Source organism: Acomys russatus, chromosome 1 (assembly GCF_903995435.1).
Source record: "Acomys russatus chromosome 1, mAcoRus1.1, whole genome shotgun sequence".
Taxonomy (NCBI): Eukaryota; Metazoa; Chordata; class Mammalia; order Rodentia; family Muridae; genus Acomys; species Acomys russatus.
In genome coordinates this window covers 93,840,437-93,864,998 of record NC_067137.1, presented here as the reverse complement: position 1 = coordinate 93,864,998, position 24,562 = coordinate 93,840,437, and the positions used below count along the sequence as shown (strand labels likewise).

Sequence of the window (24,562 nt, the reverse complement as noted above, 5' to 3'; positions counted from 1 at the left end):
AAAAGCTAAAAATATAAAATAAAATAATTAATTTTAAAAAACCCCACAGAACCGGTACAGCCCTTGCCACACATTAACTGGTTTTTGGCAGCACAGAGGTACCTTACAGTAGCTGTAAGATCAGCAGCTGCAGATCATATACTTGGTTCAGTATTAAAGAATTTCTTGTTAGCTGTGCAGCTGGAGATTGGCAGTGGCCTGTTAATAAGGAAGTGCTCCAATCAAGTGGCTGAAGGAACTCCAGGAAGACAACCACCTGCCACACCTTGAAAGGCCCATTGGAGATCATGTGATGTGCTCACTCATTTTTCCAGAACTGATTTTTTTAGGACAGGTTCTGCAGAGCAACTTTAATCCAGCAACACGTCTCCTCTGATCACATCCAAAGACCTTTTAGTGTGATCCGGCTGGAATACAGGACATGCCCTGAGTACACACCTTTAATCCCAAACAATGAAGGTTTGTTTGTAGAAGGGAGCACCTATGTTTGCAAGTGAAGTCTAATTGAGAGGCAGAGAAAATGATGAATCAGAGAAAGATTTGACAGAATAAGATATGCTCAACTCTCATGAGAACAGAGAGAAGGAGAGAGAGAGAGAAGGCAGTTTTACCAGGGGACTTTCACAGAGAGAGGTTGTAGAGAGAACAAGCCAGAGAAGGAGCCAGAACATATTGCTAGAGCTAGTCTGAGACCAAGCAGAACAATTCAGTCAGAAGGTGAGAGAAGCCACTTTGAGCCAGTGAGCCAGAACAGCTGATTTGAGCCAGCCAGCCAGAGTTCAGAAAGAACAAGGAAAGGTGAACTTACTCAGCAGTGAGCCTCTGAGATGACCATGACAACTGGTGAATAAAAGGTGCTTTTACAAGGTGCACCAGGAGGTGAGCACTTTTGGTCCCTTTCCTGATTGGCCACACCAGTATTGTCTCATAGAGATGATTGTGTCTGTAGGTTTGTTTAGTGGCTGCTCCACTCTCATGACCATGAAGATCCTCCCCCAAGAGCTGAGCAGAAGAAAGCCTTTCAGGCAGGGAAGGCATCTTCCTCTCCCCTCACATCTGGGGTCTGACCAGAAAGTAACATGAGATGACAGTGGCAGGCAAGGCCCACTCTTCAGATGTGTCTTTGTGTGCTTGCTTGCTTTTTTTTGTTTGTTTGGTTGGTTGGTTTTTTGTTTTTGTTTTGGTTGTTGCTTTGTTGCTGTTGTTTTTGAGACACACTCTCTCTTTGTAGCCATAGCTGGCCTGAAAATCACTATGTAGATCAGGCTGGCCTTGAACTCATATAGTCCCCAATATGGGTACTGGGAATCAAATTCCGGTTATCTGAGAAAGCAGGAAGTTCTCTTAACTGTTGAACCATCTCTCCAGCTCCTATTTTCAAGTTTTAAGGAGAAAAACCATCAGGAATTGCTTACTTAAAAGGGAATACTAGGAGCTCAGAGTGGTGGTGCACACCTTTAATCCCAGCACTCAGAGAGACAGAGGCAGAGGGATTGCTGTGAGTTCGAGGCCAGCCTGGTCTACAAAATGAGTCCAGGACAGTCAGGGCTACACAGGGAAACCCTGTCTTGAAAGAAACAACAACAATAACAAAACAAACAGCACCAGGAGCCTTGGATTTGGAGCAATGAATAGCCAAACAATATCAAGACCCAAAAAGCCTCAGCCTCCTGTTTTGTGCATGTGTGTGTGTGTGTGTGTGTGTGTGTGTGTGTGTGTGTGTGTATACATCCTCTCAGCATCTGTGCTAGGATGTGTTTCAGTTGGCAAAAACCAAGCCCCCCCCCCCACGAAGAGGTTCGATTTCTAAGTGGATAAACATCACCTGTTCTCTCACAAGTCTGTTCCCCATCCCATACTTGGGATCAAAACAAAACCACGTTTATATCCACTACATGTGGGTTCTTGGCAATAATTTGTTTTTTGCCTAAAATACCTAAAACATTTAACCACGTAAAGATATTGGAGAACATGCGTTTTGTTGTTGTAGTTTTTACTTATACTCATTATAATTATTCACTTAGAGAAAAATAGAGTGTAACCACATTGTAATTTTTATATTTCTTGAAAGGTTTTTCTGGGATACATAAGCTGTAGGAAAAAATAAAATTGTTGGAGCCTTGCTTAATCCGCCGAGTGTGTGTGTGTGTGTGTGTGTGTGTGTGTGTGTGTGTGTGTGTGTGTTTGTGTACCTGCTTTATATTCATTGCCAACCTTACATCCCTTCCTTGGGTTGCTGAACACACTGCTGGAGCTGGCCTCCAACAGATCTCTGTGAGTTCAAGGCTAAACTGGTCTACATAGTGAGATACAGCACAGCCAGGACCACATAGAGAGACCCTGTGTCAAAAACAAAACAAACAACACCGGGGCTAGGGAGGTGGTTCAGCACTTAAGCGCTGGCTGTTCTTCCTGGGGAACCAGGTTTGATTCTCAGCACCTCCATGGCAGTTCACAACCACCTACAACTCTAGTTCCAGGGGACCCAATGCCCTTTTCTCGTCTCCACAGGCTCTGCATACATGGTACACAGACACTCATGTAGGCACAACACTCATTCATACATTAAAAAAAAAGAAAAGGAAAACAAAAAAGAACAATCAGTGGCATTGGAGAGTAGTAAGTAGTTAAGAGCAGCTCTACAGGGTGGTTTATGGCGCACGCCTTTAATCCCAGCACTTGGGGGAGGCAGAGGCAGGCGGATCTCTGAGGTTCGAGGCCAGCCTGGTCTACAAAGTGAGTCCCGGACAGCCAAGGCTACAAAGAGAAACCCTGTCCTGAAGAAAAAAAGAAAGAAAAAGAAAAAAGAAAAAAAAAATCATTGTTGTGGGGGACGGGCAGGAAGGCATGTGGCATAGGCCTATAATCCCAGCACTCAGGAGGCTGAAACAGGAAGATCATGAATTCAAAGACAGCCTGGGCTACATAGTAACAAGTTTTAGGCAAGCTTGGACTACACAGTGAGATTCTACCTCTGAGACAACAACAAAAAACTCAATCAATAAATTATTTACGAATTTAAAAGACTATTAAGACAACAAGGCACGTTAATCATCAATGTATTTTTATTTTAAATATAATTAAGGCTTAAGAAATGTTTATTACTTTGAAACTATCTGGCTAGTGATAGAATTATTATGTGCATGTTTATCGTTGTTAAAATTTCTTGTGTAATTAAGCTAAATAAGTGTTTTGAACCTTGGAAGCAACAAAATCTTAAGTGTCCTTGTGTATAAACAGGAATCTTGCCAAGAACCATTGACTTGGGGGAAGTTCAGTAGGCGCTTTGGGGCTTTCTGGTGAAAGACCCCTGAAGGGAGACCCTCACTCAAGCCTCGGGATGGCGCGCACCCAAAGACACACAAACGACCGTCTTGCTGTAAACACACGAGGTAGTTTATTGGTGGAGCTCCGGGTTGACATGTATCTCACGCAGGAGACAGAGGGGTCAACCGAGAAGACCAGGGGTTTGGGATTTATATGGACAAAGGTCGGGGGGAGCGGGAAGTTTTGGCGTGGCCACACACGATTGGTTGTTTCAAACATTTGAACATCAGCAAATTGCGTAGGCAGATCTGGGGTAAGGTCAGACTTAATCACACAGAACATTCCTTGGTTCCTGTTCTTCTCGGAACCCAAGGGTAGATGTTTATCTAAGCTAACGACACATCTGGTTAAACTCAAACCTGGAACATTGTGTGTGGACCTCAAGGGGGGATTAAGCAAACACCATAAGATCGGATGAAGGGTCTTGGCTCATTACTCACTTGACCATGCCCAGTACCTGTTTCTCTCAGGAATTTGTCCTTGTGTACCCTCCCTATTTTTTATGGCCAGCTGGTCCCTGGAACACTCAATAGGCCTTGGTCTCTTAGCTCCGCATTCTTTGTGACTTATCATCTGGGACCTTGGGCTAGCATACTTGCCGACCTGCACTTATGAGTTAGAGAGCTGAGAGCTCTGCTGTTCTGGTTGCTTTAATGCTAACTAAAAATTTTCCTTTTCACTGGAAGGTCTGTACCACACAATTCACCCTAGAAGAACCACTTCCAGCCTCTGGCAACCATTCTCTGTGCTGCCATAGCTCTCAAAACTCTGGCATGGTGTGAACTGTCACTTCCTGGGTATTTACCTCCACGGGAGCTTTGTGAAGATATACTGCTGTTCAGACGGACTAATTCCTAATAACGGAATTCCTGGTTTGATTCAAACAATTTTAGAAGCTAATAGAAACATTACAGCCGCAGTAAATACTTTTGTGGACCTCCAGAAGCCTCGCTAGGAGACAGGCTCGAGACAGACGATGCCTTCAGATAAGCTTTCACACTAGAGAGGGCACCACGACTCCTGTTAGGCGCCATAAGTAAAGACAAGTGGCTCTGAACTTCCCCTGAACCTGAGCAGAATGAGGGCCACCAAGAAATGTCCCAATTAAGTATATGCCTTAATATCAAAATATACAAACTGTTTTGCTGTAATTCCTTATGCCTTGTCAGCTTTGCCATAAAATATTGTCATTCTAGATTTACTTTGTATCTTGGAATGATAGATAGATAAAACTGTTGCCCTGAACTCACTATAAACTAAGAAATAGGTGGAAAATGTGTAGCCAGGTCAGTCCTAACTGAAAAGACATATATCTAATTATAACCTCTCGGACCCTGTTAACTGTTAAGCCTTGTCAACCTTTGTCATTCTGAACTAGCTATGAACTTATGTACATGGTTAAGAACTTACGTACATGGCTAACAAATGTTTAGTTTTTAATTTAAAAAATGTAACCTGTGCAGGGCAGTGGTGGCACACGTCTTTAATCCCAGCACTTGGGAGGCAGAGGCAGGCGGATCACTGTGAGTTTGAGACCAGCCTGGTCTACAAAGTTAGTCCAGAACAGTCAAGGCTACATAGAGAAACCCTGTCTCAAAAAAAAAAAAAAAAAAAAAAAAAAAAGAAAGAAAGAAAGAAAGAAAATGTAACCTATTATCCTATTATATCTTCAAATTCATCAGGTTTGTGATTAATTAATTGCCTTTTTTGACTATGAGGTAATTCCTTTTCTGATGTAGAGACCTTTGTGTCAGAAGTATAAATATTATGACCAGACAATAAATGGGGTTGACGTTTTTTAACTTCATCCACCTTTTCCTCTTGTGAATGCTTGTGTGTGTAAGTGGTCTATTCTCTATCTCTTTCGTATTTCTTGTGTTCCCTATAGATTCACAAATAAGTTAACAGACTCAGGGCATTACCATCAGCCTTCCAAGACAAGCAGGCCGAAGTTTACTTTAGGCTGCAGAGTCCTCTGCAGCAGCCTGTTCCTGCACAGGAGCTAATCTCAGATCAAAGAGCCTTTTTTCTTTTTCTTTTGCTTTTTCTTTTTTCTTTTTTTTTTACAACCCCCTAGAGTTTTTGGCTGGAAGTGATGCAGCCCTGGCTCTAGGAAAAAAGTGGTCAATTTTTCTCCTCCTTTGTGGCAGCACAGCCAGGTTGAGTCATGAGAGAAGGAGCCCTTGCCTTCCCTCTTTCTCCTTTCTTTCTGTTTTTGTTTTGTTTTGTTTTGTTTTTTCAGACAGGGTTTCTCTGTCCTGGAACCACTTTGTAGACCCGCGCCCCCTGCCTTCTTCTTTCAATGGTCCATTGTGATCAGCTGCCTGAGCCATCAGCTTGGCGACCTAAGAGATAAAGTGGATGTTGGATTCTGTGTCCCATCCCAGTCTCTCCCCTGGACCTGAGGAAGAGGAACTTTGGCAGAATTTAACACAACATGTTTGATGTTTGCCCGGAAAAAAAAAAAAAAATCCTCAGTCACACAAAAGAAAAACAAAGATGTAAACTGAATTTCCTTTGAAATTTGATACGTTTTGATTCTTCTTAGTTGGCAGCTAAGATGGGAACTCCAACCAAGAAGAAGAAATTCACATCTGACATCACAACACACGTGATGCTAGAGTTGTCGGCTGTTACTCATGAGGAATTGGGGTGCTGGTGCCACTACAGAAGCCCAATCTGCAGGCACTGACATGTCGCATAGAAAATGGCATTTACAGATAGCACACATGTAACTTTTGATGTCACTTGCAGATTACTTAGATTCCAACTACAGCATAAATGCTCTCTGAGTAATTGTGGCATACTGTGTAGAGGGGATGACATGAAAAGGTCTGCATATATAAAACTACAATCAGTGGAATGCACAGGATAGATCCCACATGGCAAAAGGCCATTATTTGTCCACTGTTTGCTTGTTCGCTTGCTTGCCTTTCACATAGAGTTTCTCTGTATAGCCCTGGATGTCCTGAAACTCTCTCTTTAGACCAGACTGACCTCGAACTCACAGAGATCCACCTGACTCTGCTTCCTGGGTGTGTGGATTGAAGGTGTGTGCCGCCACCCCCTGGCTGTTTATGCTTTCATGGGTTGGGTATGGGCACGTGTATTAGGAGTCAGACGAGAGCTCTGGATCCCTTGGAGCTGGAGTTAAACTCAGCTGTGAACTTCTTGGTTTTGGTCCTGGGAACCAAACTTGTTCCTATAGGAGCAGTATTTGCTCTTAACTGCTGAGCCATTTTCCCAGCCCCTTTTGATGTTTGTCTAAAAATATATTAGGGGAGATACATTGATATGCAATTGATAAACATTGATATAAAAGAGAAAGAAACCCACACAGATGCACACACTAACAGTAGAGAAAATATTCCGAGGAGAGATCAACATCAGAGATGTTAAGGAAAATAAAACTTTAAAAAATCACAGTTTTGATGGGACTGTCCGCTCTTCACCACCCAAATGTTTACGGAAAAACATCTGGAGTTGCTGCCATGCATCCACTTGGGCCATGGCATGAGGCCTGGGCTGCCCTCCCCAGATGACAGGACCACCCACCAGGCTGTGCAAGGAAGCCTTGCACAAGGGGAAGTAAGGGGGCTCAATATAGTGGCCTGTGTCTGGGTAGCAGATGACCTGGGGCTTCTCCTTCCCATGGGCCTGTAAGCGTTTGGAGGCCTCTCGGGCATAGAACTCGCTCCTCCAATTGTGGTCATCCTGACCCACGAGGAACAGGAAGGTCGTGTCAGACCTTTCCACGGGAATCAAGCTCTTCCGGTCAGGTCCTTCCAAAGGATTGTTCAAGGCATCCACAACGTCTTTGAGGCCATCTTTGGTCCTCTTGACTCGGTTTTTGTTCATGCCCACTGGGAGCACAGTCTCATCCTTGTAGTGTAAGGTCCCGCCCACACTGGATATAGAGCCGTTGATGATGACAGCAGCGGTGATAGTTTTCAGGAAGGAGGCCATGGCAAGGCCAAGTTCACCTCCTTTCGAAATGCCAAGCACCCCAACTCCTGAACCTTTTACCTGAGAAAGACACAGAAGAGGAGGAGAATGAACCCACATGAAAGGTAGTGAGCGGTACCCACTTCTGGACATCACATGGCTGACCCTGACCCTAGATCATCCCGGCTCTGGAAGGGTTATTGCGCATCTGCCAAGCTCAGAGTCTACCTGCCACTCAAATGAGAAACCACAGGTCAAGCCCTGAACATGATGACGTCATTAAAAAAAAAAAAAGCTCAAACAAGGCAGAAAATGGTCTGCTATTTAGCCCGTACTGCCTTATACATCAGCGGCCTCTGTACTCACACCAGTTCATGGCAACTGGAAAAGTGGGAAGGCAAATCCAAGTGACATTCTGCTTGTAAGGTGACAAGATGCATGTGTAACTACTGAGGAAGGACCTACCCTTCAAAGAAAATGTGTCCTTCCTAAAAACAACAGTCCCCCCCCCCAAAGAATGTTTGGGTAATTAAACAGCTGTCTTGCAGACATGGTATATCTGTGCTGTATGAAATCATAATCAGGTGTATATGAAAAAACAGAATCAACATAAGGCACCTTAGAAGACTCTGAATCACTATTAACTTCTTTCTGTGTTTACTTTCTAGTATGTAAGTAGCAATGGGTACTGAAATGCTTACAACATTGTAACTGCTAGACTGATCTAGAGAGTTAGCAGCAGGCAATGTTTCAGTCTTCAGAATGAGGCTCAATTGCTCCCCATCAGCTCCCACAAACACGGACTTTTACAATTGCGTTCTCCCTCTTTCCTAGCCCTCCCTCCCTGTGCGCACAGGGTATCTGTGCTCATGTGTAGACATGGCCTTGTCTTCTCTGCCTGTCCGCACTGTGTCTAGATCCTCTAGGATTTGCTGAATGGATGACCATGAGCTTATCAGTAGCCATCAGGGGTCTTCCAAGATCTTTACAAGTCTGAGTCCTTTAATACATGAAAAAAGCCTGGAGGCTGGACACACAATCACAGACATGAGGCCAGGACTCAGCTAAGGTGATGATGATGACCTCAGCTTGGGCCGGAAATGGACACTGCAGGAGGAGACGCTCTCCCCTTAGCAAGCAGGGATGGTGGGTCACCCTGTGAGATTCAAACTTCTGAGTTCCAACCTTCTCACAGCGGCTGAGATCATACCAGTTAAATAAGCTTTGTTCTGTGGATGCAGAAAAGACTAAATAGTGATTGTTATAAAACCTCAAGCTACTAGGTTGCAAATCCAACTTGGGTTCGAGGAGGCGTTTAGGACCCCAAAATCTAAACTAAAATATTGTAATGGCCAACCTGAGGGTGACGGAGCAGGTAGTTCACGGCTTCCTCAAAGTACTCCAGGTGAAGGATGTCCATGGTCTTGGGGAGGCCGTCGTAGTTATAATAAGCCAGAGCCATCACGGCAAAGCCCTTCCCAGCCAGCAGACTCGCCCGGTACTCCAGCAGGCCACCTCCAGTTCCGAAAAGGTCTATGATCCCAGGAAACGGCCCAGTTCCTTGAGAGAAAAACACACCCCTTGCAGATTGAGTTTCCAAATGTCTTGGTGTCTTATTCTTTTGTTTTTAAAGGGGGGATATGGAACATCCAAGCCTCTTTTCTGTTTTTGAAAATATGCCTTGTTGGGTAGTGTATTAGTGGGAGACCTCGGACCTCACCTTTCCTAAAAATGCCAAATGGGGGATCTGCCCTCCCCCACTGGCCTAGACTCACTCCTGTGGGTGACCCAGGTGTCCTCAGGTCAGCAGCACAGTGCTAAGTGTGCAGCAGCCCTGAGTGGCCAGCACGGGTACCAGATGTTCCCAAACCAAGGGCCCTTTCCTATTTTAGCAGCACACCGTCTTTTTTGGAACCTTGCAACTCACACAACAATATTTTGTCCCTAATTGGAGGTTGGGCTCTGTATCTTGGAATACAGCGTAACTTTTCTTTCTTTCTTTCTTTCCTTTTTTAACTGATCCTTGAGGTTGTTGCTTTTCTTCTTTATATTACAGTGCTGATAAATACTGTGAACTCCAGGAGCTCCATATGCCAATTATATGTCCAGCTTATTTAAATTGTTTATAAATATAAACAGTTGATCACTTAGAACAGTGATGTCATATTCACATTCTTGAAAAAATTTCTTTCACACACCAATATATTCTGCACACCCTTCTATCCCCCTCCATCAGTTCACACAGGTTCACCTAATTTTTTAATGATTACTTAATTTTATTTTATGTGCCTTGGTGTTTTCCTTGCATGTACGCCTGTGTAAGAGTATTGAATGACCTGGGACCTCTGGAAGAAGAGCCAGTGCTCTTAACTGTTGAACCATCTCTCCAGCCCAGATCCACCTCATTTTTGATGGTTTCAGATTATCTGAAAAGCTTCATTCTCTCCTGGGTATCTGAGTTGTTTTCTTAGCTGCCACAAACATACTCAGACATGAACAAGAGAGTATCCTGGAAGTGGAACTGCTACATCAAAAGGCATCCTAACAGCTTTTAAAACTGAAGCTTGGGGGGAGGGGTGGCACACACCTTTATTTCAGCACTCAGGAGGCAGAGGCAGGTGGATTTCTGAGTTCAAGGACAGCCTGGTCTATAGAGTGAGTTCCAGGACACCCAGGGCTCCACAGAGAAATCCTGTCTCAAAAACAAAAACAAACACAAACAACCACAACAAAAATAGGGGCTAGAGAGATGGCTCAAAGGTTAAAAGCACTGTCTGCTCTTCCAGAGGTCCTGAGTTCAATTCCCAGCAACCACATCGTGGCTCATAACCATCTATAATGAGATCTGGTGCCCTCTTCTGGCAGGCAGGCATGCATGCAGGCAGAACACGGTATACATAGTAAATAAATAAATCTTTAAAAAAATAAAATGAAAATTTGAGGCCAGCCTGGTCTACAAAAGTGAGTCCAGGACAGTCAAGGCTATACAGAGAAACCCTGCTTAGAAAAACCAAAAATAAAATAAAATAAACAAACAAAAAAGTGAAGCTGAACGTGGTGACTCGCCGAATACAAACGTGGGTAAGCCAAACCAGGACAGATTACAATATGAGCGGGATCTCGGGTTATCGGAGGACTGCCAGGCCATGGGGAGACCGAGGCCAGCCTAACTGATTACAAACTGCAGTAAGCACACAGATGGGAGACAGGGACTTTCACAAGCCACACAACGGTGGTGAACCTAGAAATGAAGCATTACAGGGCTCTCAGCAAAACCCAAACTTTAAAAATAGCGTCCTGGTTGTGAAGGAAGTTAGGTCCTCAGACTAAAAACTGTAAAGAAACAGTTGCCCATGAGGCTAGTAATAGTAATCTCCCACTGAAAGGGGACCTTTTGTTATGGAAACCTTTGGGTTTTTGATTTTTTGCTTATTGCACAATAGTATTTAACAATAGTATTTAACAATAGTAATAAAGTTCAGATAAGCTGGTAAAACATTGACTACTTATTATTCAGTCACAAACTCAAGGTTTTCACTTCCCTCTGGTTGTCTTCTAAATGTTGACTTGTACGTCTCATTGCTGGGTCTCAGAGATGTGAGTCTAGTGTTATTGTCTTCTAGACACCTGTCAACTGCTTTTTCTAAAATATAGATCTCAATACAATAATAATATTAATAAATTCATATAAGCTTCAGAAAATCAAAAAGTCATAAAAGCTGGGTCCACCTGCCACAGATCGAATAAACTCCAGATAAGTATACTTACCTGTTTCTAAAAATAAGATTTTTTTCCTGCTCCTGAGATTCTTTACCTTCCCCAAATTACTAAAAAAATATTAATTCTGTCCCTAGTCTATATTTGTCCCAAAAGATTTTCACTTGGCTGACAGGCTCAATCCCGGGATCACCTGTGGACTGCAAACGGCTAAGCTCTGGACTTTCTGAAAGCTGATGTTAACTAGACCAGGCGATGTGATTGCTCCCTGTCCTTCAACCAGATCATCAAACCAGATGATTCTAATGAATGCCCATTGCCCATCCTTTGACTAACATTTCAGTCTTACTTGGCCCCTGGTAACAACGTCCTATTGTCAGCTAAAAAAAAAAAAAAAGCCACAAAAACAAACAAACAACAACAACAACAAACCTACGGTGCCCATTATCCCACCTAACAGACTGAAATATGTTTTTAGCAATGTGAGGCAACAACTCTCCAGGTGTCCACAGTACAGGCTGGGCCTAGCATCGGGCAATGTGTTGGGGCAGTCTATCCCAGTGGTTAGAATACCATAAACCATTGTTGAGTCATCTGTTGTGACCAAATCTTCTTGGAGACCTTGGGGAGTTACTGTTAGGATTTGGGAAATCTCTGTCATAATAAGTTTAAATAGATTTAATGTCATATTCAGCAGATCTCTGACAAGCTTGAGGGCCAACATATCTGAGCTTAATCTTTGTCTGTCCTTAGCTATTTGTCTACTAAACATAAAACAGAATGACTGATTAATTTAGAAAACGCTCATGATTGACTGAACTAGTACCTAACAAAACCATTAGTTTGATTTACCATCCGTTTGTATTTTATTTTAAATGGTTGGTGATAGTAGTTTTTAAAAGAGTTAGAACTGTATTTAGTATTTCTAAGAATTACGTAAGTAGCCAGACAGTGGTAGCGCACACCTTTGATCCCAGCACTTGGGAGGCAGAGGCAGGTGGATAGATGTGAGTTCGAGACCAGCCTGGTCTACAAAGAGAGTCCAGGACAGCCAAGGCTACACAGAGAAACCCTGTCTCAAAAAACAGAAAAACAAAAAACAAAACAACAACAACAACAAAAGAATTACATAAGCATAATACCTTTAAAAGAATTAATACATAGTATTTTGTAATCAAAATATAATCTTAATTTTGTGCCAATATATAAAAATTTGAACAACCAAAAACTATATATCCCACATTGCAAATCTGGGAAGAGAGCATCTTTTTTTGTTGTTGTTTTAACAGACAGTTGACCATCAACTTGTATCTTTTAATTATCTTTAAAAATATGTAATAATTAAAAAAATATGTAATAATTTAGTTTTTTTGTTTACTTTTAAAAACAAATATAGGAAGTCAAATAAAGCCCATCTTGGCACTCAATCATGACCATAAGCACATTCAGGAATATTTTAAAGAATATAATTATTTATGGGGCAACCAACAATCTGTATGTCGTAATTATCTTTTAATAGTCTATACTAAATGATAGCCACTAACTGAAGCCCCTTTAACACCACGAGCCCTAAAGACAGAGACTAGGAACTTCTTTGGCCTTCACACGGCACATCACTACAGAACACAATAGTTTCATGTATGTCTCAGTTTAAAAATAGTTATTTTTTGGGCCGGGCATGGTGGCGCACACCTTTAATCCCAGCACTCAAGAGGCGGAGGCAGGAGGATTGCTGTGAGTTCGAGGTCAGCCTGGTCTACAAAGTGAGTCCAGGACAGCCAAGGCTACACAGAGAAACCCTGTCTCGAAAAACAAAAAAAAAAAAAAAAAAAGTTCTTTTTTAATATTGCTAGTAAAAATAAGGTTAAATATATACCAGGATTAAAGGCATGTGCCACCATGCTTGGCTTTGATGTTACAGATTTTTAACCATACCCACTACTCAATAATTTATAACCAAGATATACAGAACACTGTAAATTTAAACATTTAAAATCAGTTAGAAACAAACATGTAGTAAAACAGGCAAAACTTTTTTTTTTTTTTTTACTTTTTCCGGCTGTAGTTTCTAGGGAGGAGCATCTTGCTGCCTGCCTAGTTAGCATGCTACAGTTTTTATTAAATTTTAGCATAATTTTAAAAGGATTTTACACCTAAATGTTAAATGTTAACGGCAGAACCTGTGGAAGATAATAGAGAAACTAGGGCTATCTGAGTTTGGCATTCCTTCACATGGCACTCCATACCCACACTTGCAGATTCCGGACTCTGAGTGGCACTAAAGTCTTGCAAGTTAGAAAGCTCCCTCGTGCTTGTGCTGGCCCACTTTGCCTGAAGGACTGTTCTAGAGCAGAGGGCGACAAACATGAACTCGTGCACAACCACCCGTGGGTCTCATAATCACTGTGCAGATTTCTAGTTCACCAGGCTTGGGCGAACTCTGATGCTCTGCTTTCCAAAGCAACTACGGACGCTGCTCCTGAGGTGACCTTCAGTTCAGGACTCACCCAGCCATGGACTTAAGTCCACCAGCCTTTTCCTGGAGCCACCGACCTCTAAGAGCTCCATAGGGAAGAGGCGGCCCCAGGTTCTGCACCCCTGAAGCATGCCAGGTTGCAAGCACAGGAGAGTGGGAGGCTCACCTGGAGGCAGGAAGAGCGTGGCGCGCACCCGGCCCTCGCGCACGGGCACGCGCCTCACCCCAGGGGCCATGAAGTGACGCTCGTGCACCGCCTTCGCCAGCTGCCGCCCGCCCTCGGGCTCGTGTCCCTCCAGCACCTCCAGCTCCACCACGAAGGGCGTCTGCACGTCGCGCTTCACCAGACGCCAGAAAGGCCTGTCGGGTTCCATGGCCCAGAGCAGCCCCATGGGCTCGAGCCCCGCGAAGCTGCCGCCCAGCGCGGGCGCGCGCGCCAGGTCCAGCTCTCCGTGGGCATCGGCGCGGTAGCGCGCGTGGGCGCTGAAGAGCGCGCCCTTCTCGTCGTGCAGGGCGGCGCGCAGCGTGACGGGCTGCTCGGGGGCCAGGCCGCGCACGGAGATGTGCACTGGCTGGTCGCAGAGGCAACCATTTGCGGGCTCCAGGATCATTGTAGGTGCCATCCTGTTCTGGGTGGTAAATGCGTTCATTGCTTCAGATTCTGGCTCTGGTTTGATGCTTTTCGGCCACCAGGGACTTGCTGTTAACAGTTTAAAACCCTTCCGGGTTCACGTGGTGAAAGCTGCTGTACTAAGCCCCCTAGCGTTTGTTAAATACCACAGTGCAGGAGATCCGTAATGATTAAACTTGTTTTACAACTTGGTGCGTGTTGAAATTATGTATAAAAGAAAGATTGGAAAAGATATCATTCCAAAAATCTGGATTGTGCCAAAACATTCCAGGGGATTGTAATTCTAGTGATCCAGGAGAGACAGGGCCTTATTTCCTTACTCTTCCATACGCCCTTACCAGCCCTTGTAGAACCTGGAGCCACATCTATAAAAGCCAGGACGCACGCCTTTAATCACAGCACTCGGGAGGCAGAGGCAGGCGTATCACTGCGAGTTCGAGGCCAGTCTGGTCTACAAAGCAAGTCTAGTATAGCCAAGGCTACACAGAGAAACCTCATCTCGAAAATAAAAAGAGAAAGAAAATAAAGAAAAAAGAAACCAGACATTCGCGGTACAGACTGATTCTGCTCCTTAATTATCTTCCACGTAGTGGTGCCTGCGGTGAGGAAGGTGGTGGTGGTTGTTTGAGATCAGGTCTCATCTGGTTCCGGTTGACCTTGGGCAAGGTCAAGCAAACTGGGTTATTTAAAAGGGGTTCATAGACGGACTTGTTACAAAAGCATAGGCAGGTGCTATGTAGAAACAGAGACCGAGGTTAAAAGCGATGTTAGACTTCAAGCTGTGAAGGGCTTGTGGCTGGCATGCAACAGCTAGTGTTGGCAGGTACAGCCTGGCTTCCCTCCCCAAGGAATGCAGGCAAGGCACTGTTACACATTAATATGCTCTTCTTCCAATGCAGCTAATCGTAGCTGACTAAAATTTAAGTGTGGCTTCTAAAACAAAACCAAAACCATGACCTATTCCAGACTCCCCTTAGTATGAACTGAATATGAAGTAACCAAGGAAAACCAAGCTATGGTTAAAACTCTCCACAGACAGTGAAGGAAAAAGGCCATGATAAAGCTACACCTGGTCACATAACCTAGAAACAAAGAAAGCATAGGTTAAACTCCTCGCAGACCCCACCGAGAGCTAAAACTATCAAGACCTTGCAAGGTCAGAGTGGAGCAACGCTGTCTGGGACCGAGACCAGGCAGACAAGGTCAAGAGCTTATAGTGCAGACGTCAGAGTTGGACAGAGAAGGGCTTCAACCACCCCTGACTAGGCAAGCCTGTCTGCTCCCTGATTGGCCCAGGGGAATGTGCATTGATGGCTGCTTTCCAATGGCTCGTCTTCCCATACTTAGAGAATTAGCAGGAATTTTCTCAGTGTTGGTCCACTTTCTTCCTCAGTCCTGTAAGAAGTCCCTAGATATGCTCAAAGATTTTTTTTTTTCAAAGGCAGGTAGATCGCTGTGAGTTCAAGGCCAGCCTGGTCTACAAAGCAAGTCCAGGACAGCCAGGACTACACAGAGAAACCCTGTCTCCAAAAACAAAAACAAAAACAAAATTATTTTTCTTCTCTTGGGAACCTCTCCAGAACTCGGCTTTCTGCAATATTTCTCTTTATTCTTCTTCTTCAAACTTTGTCAGTGAATTTCTTTCCTTTTCTTTTTTTCATTATTATTATTATTATTATTATTATTATTATTATTATTATTATTATTGAGTACACAGAGCCCTGGCTATCCTAGACTCTCCTTGTAGAACAGAGGCTGGCCTTGAACTCACAAAGATCCAACTGTCTCTCTGCCTCCCAAGTGCTGGAGTTAAAGATGCTGTGAATTTCATTCTTCAAGTCTCTTCTCAGGGGCCCAGAGACGACTCCTGAGTTTCATCAGATGAGAAAGTCATCCTGACACTCAAGGATACGCCCTCCTCTCCCCTTTTCTGCAAACAGTCCCAGTAAGCCTTGGTGCAGCCCTGAAGGCCTACAGGGCCCAGGAAGAGGGCCACCTGGCGGGAGCTACAGCTTTCCTAGTCGTATGTGGCAAGAAGAGTAGATGGTGATGCAGCCTGGGGACAGGAAGTACTTTCTCTTGTCCTAGAATGTCTTTCTGGCTGAATCGAAACATAGTTGCACCTGAACAAGGAGAAGAATGGAGAAGGGAGGAAAACCATTTGCAGCTCAATAAATAATGGCTTTAAAAAGTGAGAGCCAGAGCCAGAGCGCGGTGGCTGCGCCTTTAATCCCAGCACTGGGAGGCAGAGGCAGGTGGATCGATGTGAGTTCGAGGCCAGCCTGGTCTACAAAGTGAGTCCAGGACAGCCAAGGTTACACAGAGAAACCCTGTCTTGAAAAACCAAAACACCAAACCACGCCCGGCTCAGATAATCTTTAGAGTCATGTGAGGACACATGCATGGGAACCCAAGCTCAGGTGTTAGCACCACTGCGCCCACATCCTCCCACACAATGCGGTGTAACCAGCAGCCGGATCACTCCGTTATCCTCAAGAGGAGAGGATCCCTGAAGGACCCCTAAAGGGCCCAATGGGGACATGTCCAAGTCCAGAAGTCTTCCTTTGGAACTTTGATCCTAAGGAAGTCTGCCAAAGATGCCAATTATGTAAAACACTTGGTCAGGTTATGACACATCATTGTCATCATTGATTAACCAACCTGTGATTTAACCTCGCCTGGAAGTCAGGTGCATAGTTACAAAGTACTGAAATACTTGGAAAAAAAAATTAATCCTTAACTGTTAGGCTCCCTTTAGTTAAGTATCAAATACTCAATAGAAAAGCAGAAAACCATAAGACCACCTCTTCACAAAACACACACTTGTCTTCCTAGTCCATTTACCAAAATGTGAAGAAGCCTGGCACAGTGGCGCACGCCTTGAATCTCAGCTCTCAGGAAGCAGAGTCAGGTGGATCTCTCTCTCTGAGTTAAAGGGCAGCCTGGTCTACAGAGTCAGTTCTAGGGTAGCCAGGGCTACATAATAGAGAGCCCTTGTCTCAAAAACAAACAGCCGGGCATGGTGGCACATGCCTATAATCCCAGCACTCTGGGAGGCAGAGGCAGGCTGATCTCTGAGAGTTTGAGGCCTGTCTGCCCTGGAACTCACTCTGCAGATCACGTTGGCCTCAAATTCACAGAGAGCCACCTGTCTGTCTCCACAGTGCTGGGACTAAAGGCATACACCACCGCTGCCTAGCAATTACCATAATCTAAAGTTAATTTATGATTGCCCCTTTCTTCAGAAGCTAATTAGAACAGAATTTCTTGTGGGATTGTACCATGACATGTGGACCAATGAAAAACACACACCAACACAGATGCCCAAAGAGTCTATAGTTTGTGTTTTAGAGTGAGTTACCTCAGTGTGCCAAAGCAGTAAGCACGCAAGCCTGGCAGGCAGAGGTCGTCCCTGGAACCCATGCGAAGAGAGTACTGACTCCCAAAACTGTCCTCTGACCACTTATACACACTCACATTAAATTTGTGAGTTTATTAAAGAGAATCTAATCCAATTGTATTTATTACAAAATAGGACAAATGAGCATCCATATAATCTTTTGAAGGCTGTGGACCAATCTCCACAGTGACAAGTTAAAACAATCTCCACAGTAATTTAGTTCTAAAAAGCTTCTTTTCCTTTCTTTGTCCACTTTTTTTAGTCTCAAGTTTAGGGAGTAACTGGGTGTGGTGGTGCACTCCTTTAATCCCAGCACTGGGGAGGCAGAGGCAGGCAGATGTCTGTGAGTTTGAGGCCGGCCTGGTCTACAAAGAGAGTTCCCGGATAGCCAGGGGTCTGTGTAACAGAGAAACCCTGTCCAGAAAACAAAACAAAACAAAAACATAAATAGAAAAAGAAAAATAACAAGGTTCCAAATGCCCTTGAATAGAAAACCAAAAATCTGTTTTTTCTTTGCTAGTATGCTCAACACAGGTGAGAAGTATTTTCAGAGATGTTATTTGGAAAAGTATTTAAAAGCTCACTGTACTCCATTGAGAGGGCAAAATAATCCTGTTTTGTTTTTGTTTTTTGGTGTGTGTGTGTGGAACGTGCACACGTGTATATTCAGGTGTATATGCCTATGCATGTGCTAAGGACCCTCCTTTCAGATAACTCTAGCTTGTGTCAAATTGACATTAAAACTAGTGAGCAGAGTCACTATCTTTAAAACTGAACTCTGAGTCAAAGCATTAACTAAACAGTGAAATGCATGCCATGCTGGTGGTCCATGCCTTTAATTCAGGCACCCAGAAGGCAAAATCGGGACAATCTCTGTGAGTTCAAGGCCGGCTTTCTCTACACAGCAAGTTCTAGGCCAGCCAGAGCTACATAATGAGGTCTGGTCTCAAACAAACAACAAGTAATAAAATGAAGGAAAAACAACCGCAACAGCCACTGAAACCTTAGACTTAGAAGAAATCATAAATTTTAATAAGGGGCTGATGTCTTTAAACTTTATTCATTGTGTGACATATATGTATACATATATAAAATGTATTCAGTAAAGTGACCTATAAACCACTAATACCCCAAATACAAGTTTAATATGATCCAGCAGAATAATGATTCTCTTAAAGTTACTGAACATCAAAATTTGACCTTGAACCTACCATGTCAGCAACAGGCAAACGCACTACAACCTAGAGGAAGTGCTGCTCTGGGTACAGTCCAAGTGTTTGCCAAAGAAGGACAGGATTTGCTTCCATGCGTCTATCTGGGCTTTGGAGTGAGCTCTGACCTCCCCTCCCCAAATCACAGCTTTGTTCACTATTTTGTGCAGGGAAGCTGGGCACATGGGGAAGTAAGGAGGCTCAATGTAATGCCCAGTCCCAGGGTAACAGATTATCTGGGGCCTCTCCTTCCTGTGAGCCTGTAACCGGTCCGAGGCTATCTGAGCGTATAAGCTGCTCCTCCAGCAGCGGTCATCCTGACCAACGATGAAGAGGATGGGCCCCTTGGCCTTCTCTATCGGAATCATGCTGGGGTTCTCACAGCCTCCTATGGTGTCATTCCGTATATCCACAATGTCCAGAATGCCAGAGAAAGCCACCTTCGATCTCCTCAGGTCATGGCCCAGTGGTGGTATCACAGTCCCCTTGTAGTGTATGGATCTGTTGCCACTGAACGCAGAGCCATTGATGGAAACGGTGGCCGAGACATTCTTCAAGAATGAAGCCATGCAGAGACACAAATCAGCTCCCAGAGAAATACCCAGAAGCCCAATGTTTGGGCCTTTTACCTAGAGGGGGAAAAAAAAAGAGGTTAAGAGTCAAAAATGTGTCCAGCTAGGTGTGATGGGCCATGCTTGTAATCTGGCAGCTGGGAGGTGGAGCAGGAGGACCAGGTGTTCAAAGTCAGCCAGCTACAGAGGGAGTTCAAAGCCAGGCTAAGCAATTAAACAAAACAAAACAAAACAACAAAGAAAAGAAAAGACAGAGCTAAGGAGATGGCTCAGTGGCTAAAGGTGCCTACTGCCAAATTCAACTCCTGGGACTCACAAGGTGGAGGAAGAGAACTGACTTCCTGTCTGCCCGTGTGCTGTGGAACATGTATATATCAACAGAAGTACGTAAAAAGGAATTTACCCAGCACCAAAAACCTACAATTACAAGGGCTGGAGAGATGGCTCGGTGTTTAAGAACACTGGTTGTTCTTCCAAAGGATCCTGGTCTGATTCGAGTACACATATGGCAGCTAACAACTGTTCTTAACTCCAGTTCCGGGGAATCTGTCCCCTCTCCTGGCCTCTGTGGTCACTACATGCATGGACACAAATGCAGGCAAAATACCCATAAAAGTAAATAAGTCTTTCATGGTAAACAAGCCTACACAGTCACATTTAGGACATGGGTATGAATGCGGAGTCAAGGGAGCCTGTCCTTTCAAACCTCAGTCACAGCGAGCCTGACCCAGGCCTTTGTTTGGTTGTGTGCTGAACCATGGGGCTTAAGCTCTGGTCCAAGTTTTGAATCATTTGTCCAACCCCATCTAAGCAATACTGGAAATGATTAACTTCATAGAGACAGAGACTTCAAAGTCCAACTTAGTAGTTCCTAGCCTTTGAGATGGGTGGCCACGGGCATGTTGTGACTAAATTTGAGGGGAAATATAAAGGGTATAAAGCCATCATGCTAAGATAACTAGTCTGTATGACAAGACGCATTTTACTATTATGAAATGAAATTTCAGTCGGGTGCACTGGCTTACATCTTTAATCCTAGCACTCAGGAGACAGAGGCAGGCAGATAGCTGAGAGTTCAAGGTCAGCCTGGTCTACAAATCGAGTCCAGGACAGCCAGGGCTACACAGAGAAACCCTATCTCGAAAAACCAAACCAAAGCAAATCAAACCAAAACCAAAAAAGAAGACAAAACAAAAAACAGGAAAAACAAACAAACAAACAAACAAACAAAAAACCAAAGTGAGTCCAGGACAGCCAGGGCTATCAGAGAAACTCTGTTTTGAAAAAAAACAAAACAGGGCTGGAGAGATGGCTCAGAGGTTAAGAGCACTGTCTGCTCATCCAAAGTTCCTGAGTTCAATACCCAGCAACCACATGGTGGCTCACAACCATCTATAATGAGATCTGGTGTACATGCAGAACACTGTATATGTAATAAATAAATTAAAAAACAAACAAACAAAAAGAAATGAAATTCCCCACGATCTTTATTAAGAATTCCACAGCGCAAAGCTATGCAGCAGAGAAAAGGGGAAAAACGTTAGATGCGCAAAGCTAAGAAAGTCTTCCCGAGACCCTTCCTGTGTGAACAGAGAGCAGCGCGGCCTCAGTACACCTGCTGCAGGTGAGCACCTCTTCGAGAGGTCCCAAGGGGCACTGATTAAATAAAAGGTGAGAGGAGCACCTGGGGGTGTTGACACATGTAGCACACTGCCTCTTCCAAGTAGTCCACTTCTATGACATCCAATTCCTTAGGGAGATCTTCAAAACCATAAAAAGCCAGAGCCAATGTGGCAAAGCCCCGGCCAGCCACCAGGCTGGCTCGGTATTCCAACAGGCCTCCTCCAACACCATACACATCGATGATCCCTGGAAAGGGTCCTTCTCCTACAGAGAGGCAAGACAAGGCAAAAGCATCATGCAGTCCAAGGGATTGGTTTCTCCTTTAGAAACCTTCTTAAATGTCCAGTAACCTGCTTACCCAGATTAAACTCTCTAGCCCCTCTTTAGTTCTTAGCATAACTGTAGCTCCTCTGTTAACGCCTGCTGTCGCCTTTAGCACATCAGAAGTCATTCTGTCTCAACGTCTCTATTTTGATAATAAAGTAAAATTAAGTTCCAGTTCTCAGGCCCTACCGTGCCTGAGACCAGGGTAATTCAATATTTGCTGCTTAGAATAAGACAATAGAGGATAAATGCACGTTCTGCTTAAATTAAAGACAAATGTATGTTCTGGTTTTGTTTTATTTTGTTTTGTTTTTTGAGACAGGGTTTCTCTGTGTAACAGCCCTGGCTGTCCTGGACTCACTTTGTAGACCAGGCTGGCCTCGAACTCACAGAGATCCCCTGACTCTGCCTCCCAAGTGCTGGGCTTACAGGCATGCACCACCACACCTGGCTAAATGTATGTTCTATTAGAGGTAAGACAGCAACATCCTGCTATGTTCCTTTCTCCTGGAACGGTGGGGATCTAGAAAGTCCCCAAGCTTATATATCCTAGCCAATCAGCTTAAAAACCTTTGTTAGCTACCTAGATAAAATACACGTGGAACAAAATGGATTGTTTGGCTAGTCAAAATGATGTAACGCTGCACCACCCCCCTCACTTCATACACCTGGCTAACTGGTTATTACCTGGTTATGGTTTTTCTTATAAAAAGCCTGTCTTAGAAACAGACTGGCAGACTGGAGAGACGGCTCAGAGGTCAAGAGCACTGGCTGCTCTTCCAAAGGCCCTGAGTTCAATTCCCAGCAACCACATGGCGGCTCACAACCATCTATAGTGAGATCTGGTGTCCTCTTCTGGTGTGCACTTGTACATGCAAGCAGAACACTGTATACATAATAAATAAATACTAAAAAGGAAGGAAGGAAGGAAGAAAGAGACTGGTGTCACAGTCTGGTTCGCAAATCCAAGCTGTGGGCCTGACTAGTCAGGTTTTTCCATCGATCTGAGTCTGGTGTTGGAATAGTCAGTGTGAGGCTATTCCTGAACCCATAACAAATTGCTTAGTTGGTTTTTACTAATCCAACAAAAGAGATCCCTGTGTCACTCCTAAGTAGAGACCCAGGAGCTTTGGAGTGAGAAAAACCTAAGGGGTCTCATGACGACTTCTTCCTCCCGAGGAATCCAGAGTGTGGCTCAACACAAAACCATAAACTTACATGGAACACTGGGAGGTGGGCTTTGCATGTGTGTGATTTTTATTTGTAAATCAATTGTATGGTTCTAGAGATTGGATGCTATGGATAGTACCATTTAAGATTGGACATTTATAAATGATTCGGTGATTTTGCATGCTTCTACACACCAATTGTTGTAACAGGGGAACGCGTTAATCTTGGGGTAAGAAGTGCATTTTGGAAGGACTTGCAGAAGTTAGACTATCCACCTAGTTCTCTGCAAAGAATGGGGAGCAGGGCCTAGAGAGCGTCAGTGGCTGGAAGACCTCCCTGTTCTAGCGGAGGACCCAGGACTGGGGCTCACAAGCACGTAACTCCAGTTTGAGGGGGTCTGATGCCCTCTTCTGACCCCCATGAGCACCAGTGCACACAAAGCATAAACGCACAAGAAAACATAAAATGAAGTTAAATTCATTTATTTTTATTTTATGTGCCTTGGTGTTTATTTACATGTGTGTCTGTGCGAGGGTGTTGGATCCCCCTGGAACTAGAGTTACAGACGGTTGTGAGCTGCCATGTGGGTGCTGGGAATTGAATCCTGGTCCTCTGGAAGAGCAGCCAGTAAGTGTTCTTAATGGCTGAGCCATCTCTCCATTCCTAATAACGTTAACGTTAAAGCAACAAAAACCAAACCAAAACAAAAACTGATGCAAAGCCAGATGTACTGTGGCATTAACCCTTGAGAGAGAGAGAGAGACAGAGACAGAGAGGGGGTGGGTGGGAGGGGGACAGGGCGGGAGTGGGGTGGGGGGAGAAGCTGACGGAGAGGGGCTGATCCTTGGTAAGGAAGACACTGAAGTCTCAAATGTAAACTGGGATGGAGATGGATATCTTCATGAGAAGGAGCTGCACGTGTCAAGGACAGTGTGGCAGTCTTCTCTATCATTTCTCCTAACCAAGCGGCCAGGGGAGATCTGTAGGGTAGCGAACCGCAGCAGAGTGAGATAATACAAGCAAAAGGCACCTGCTAATGTACCAAAATCCCCCAACGTTTTTGAGTGACTGCTGAAATGGCCAAGAGCAGTTTCTCTGAACATCCTAGGAAGTCCGCCCCAAGCTAGAGATGCAGGTTGTGCACTCAAGCTCCCCTATAATGCGATTTACCTGGAGGCAGGAAGAGCGTGGCGCGCACCCGGCCCTCGCGCACGGGCACGCGCCTCACCCCAGGGGCCATGAAGTGACGCTCGTGCACCGCCTTCGCCAGCTGCCGCCCGCCCTCGGGCTCGTGTCCCTCCAGCACCTCCAGCTCCACCACGAAGGGCGTCTGCACGTCGCGCTTGACCAGACGCCAGAAAGGCCTGTCGGGCTCCATGGCCCAGAGCAGCCCCATGGGCTCGAGCCCCGCGAAGCTGCCGCCCAGCGCGGGCGCGCGCGCCAGGTCCAGCTCTCCGTGGGCATCGGCGCGGTAGCGCGCGTGGGCGCTGAAGAGCGCGCCCTTCTCGTCGCGCAGGGCCGCGCGCAGCGTGACGGGCTGCTCGGGGGCCAGGCCGCGCACGGAGATGCTCAGCGGCTCGTCCCAGCAGCTGCGGCCGGCGGGCTCCAGGCTCAGCGTCGCCTCCATAGAGGGATTGGAGCTCAGGAGCTGGAGTCCTCAGCGTCTGCCGTCCTACTAAAACGGAGCCTGGCCTCCTGTTGAGCCGATCTGGTGGGTCTCTAGGACCCTGACAAGAGAGGGACAGGAACCGAGGTCAGTCAGCAATTTGGGCCAGAGGGAGGTCAGAGGTCGGGCTTTAGGGCAGAGCCAAGCCAGAGGATTCTGCTTCCTGCCACTCCCATGTGGCATGAAAGTGATTGGTGATGACACCAAGTGAATGAATCAAGGCAAAGTTCGATCCTTCCGTGATTTCAGCAGTTTTCTAAAAATATAAAACCAACAGCAAGAACTGTGTAATAAACTATGACTTTATACCATTTTAGTCTTAAGACACTCAGTTTGGCCAGGCGTGGTGGCGCACGCCTTTAATCCCAGCACTCGGGAGGCAGAGGCAGGCGGATCTCTGAGACTTCGAGGCCAGCCTGCCTATAAAGCGAGTCTAGGACAGCCAAGACAATCAAGAAAAGTCCCTCCCGGGTGTACCCAGCTGCTTGGGGTTTAGTTGA

The 24,562-nt window shown here is 45.0% G+C and overlaps 2 protein-coding genes across 4 annotated transcripts in view; both read right to left on the bottom strand.

Annotated features, from left to right (window-relative positions):
- Positions 1 to 24,562, bottom strand: part of LOC127191684 (acyl-coenzyme A thioesterase 1) — a 103,550-nt gene that overhangs the window by 27,196 nt on the left and 51,792 nt on the right. The window contains exons 1-3 of one of the 3 annotated variants that reach the window (XM_051148953.1): positions 13,632 to 14,226; positions 8,630 to 8,832; positions 6,748 to 7,353 (exon numbers count right to left, since the gene is read on the bottom strand). In XM_051148953.1, coding sequence (XP_051004910.1) covers positions 6,748 to 7,353; positions 8,630 to 8,832; positions 13,632 to 14,115 — 1,293 coding nt within the window. In that variant the 5' untranslated portion in view covers positions 14,116 to 14,226. Of the gene's footprint in view, positions 1 to 6,747; positions 7,354 to 8,629; positions 8,833 to 13,631; positions 14,233 to 24,562 lie in introns of those variants that run through there. The other 2 variants (XM_051148913.1, XM_051148933.1) reach the window with 2 other exon arrangements.
- On the bottom strand, positions 18,600 to 24,181 carry LOC127191716 (peroxisomal succinyl-coenzyme A thioesterase). The gene is made up of 3 exons (XM_051148989.1): positions 23,567 to 24,181; positions 20,964 to 21,166; positions 18,600 to 19,336 (listed from the first exon to the last, which is right to left on the bottom strand). The coding sequence occupies exons 1-3, from the start codon at positions 24,021 to 24,023 to the stop codon at positions 18,731 to 18,733; spliced, it is 1,266 nt and encodes a 421-aa protein (XP_051004946.1). The 5' UTR covers positions 24,024 to 24,181; the 3' UTR covers positions 18,600 to 18,730.

What these genes read in the sequence shown, in the direction of transcription:
- LOC127191716 (XM_051148989.1), bottom strand. Translation starts at nt 24,023, where the DNA reads ATGGAGGCGACGCTGAGCCTGGAGCCCGCCGGCCGCAGCTGCTGGGAC. An exon ending in CACGCTCTTCCTGCCTCCAG is followed by an intron (nt 21,167 to 23,566) that starts GTAAATCGCATT and finishes GCCTCTCTGTAG; the next exon opens with GAGAAGGACCCTTTCCAGGG. An exon ending in ACATGTGTCAACACCCCCAG is followed by an intron (nt 19,337 to 20,963) that starts GTGCTCCTCTCA and finishes TTCCCCCTCTAG; the next exon opens with GTAAAAGGCCCAAACATTGG.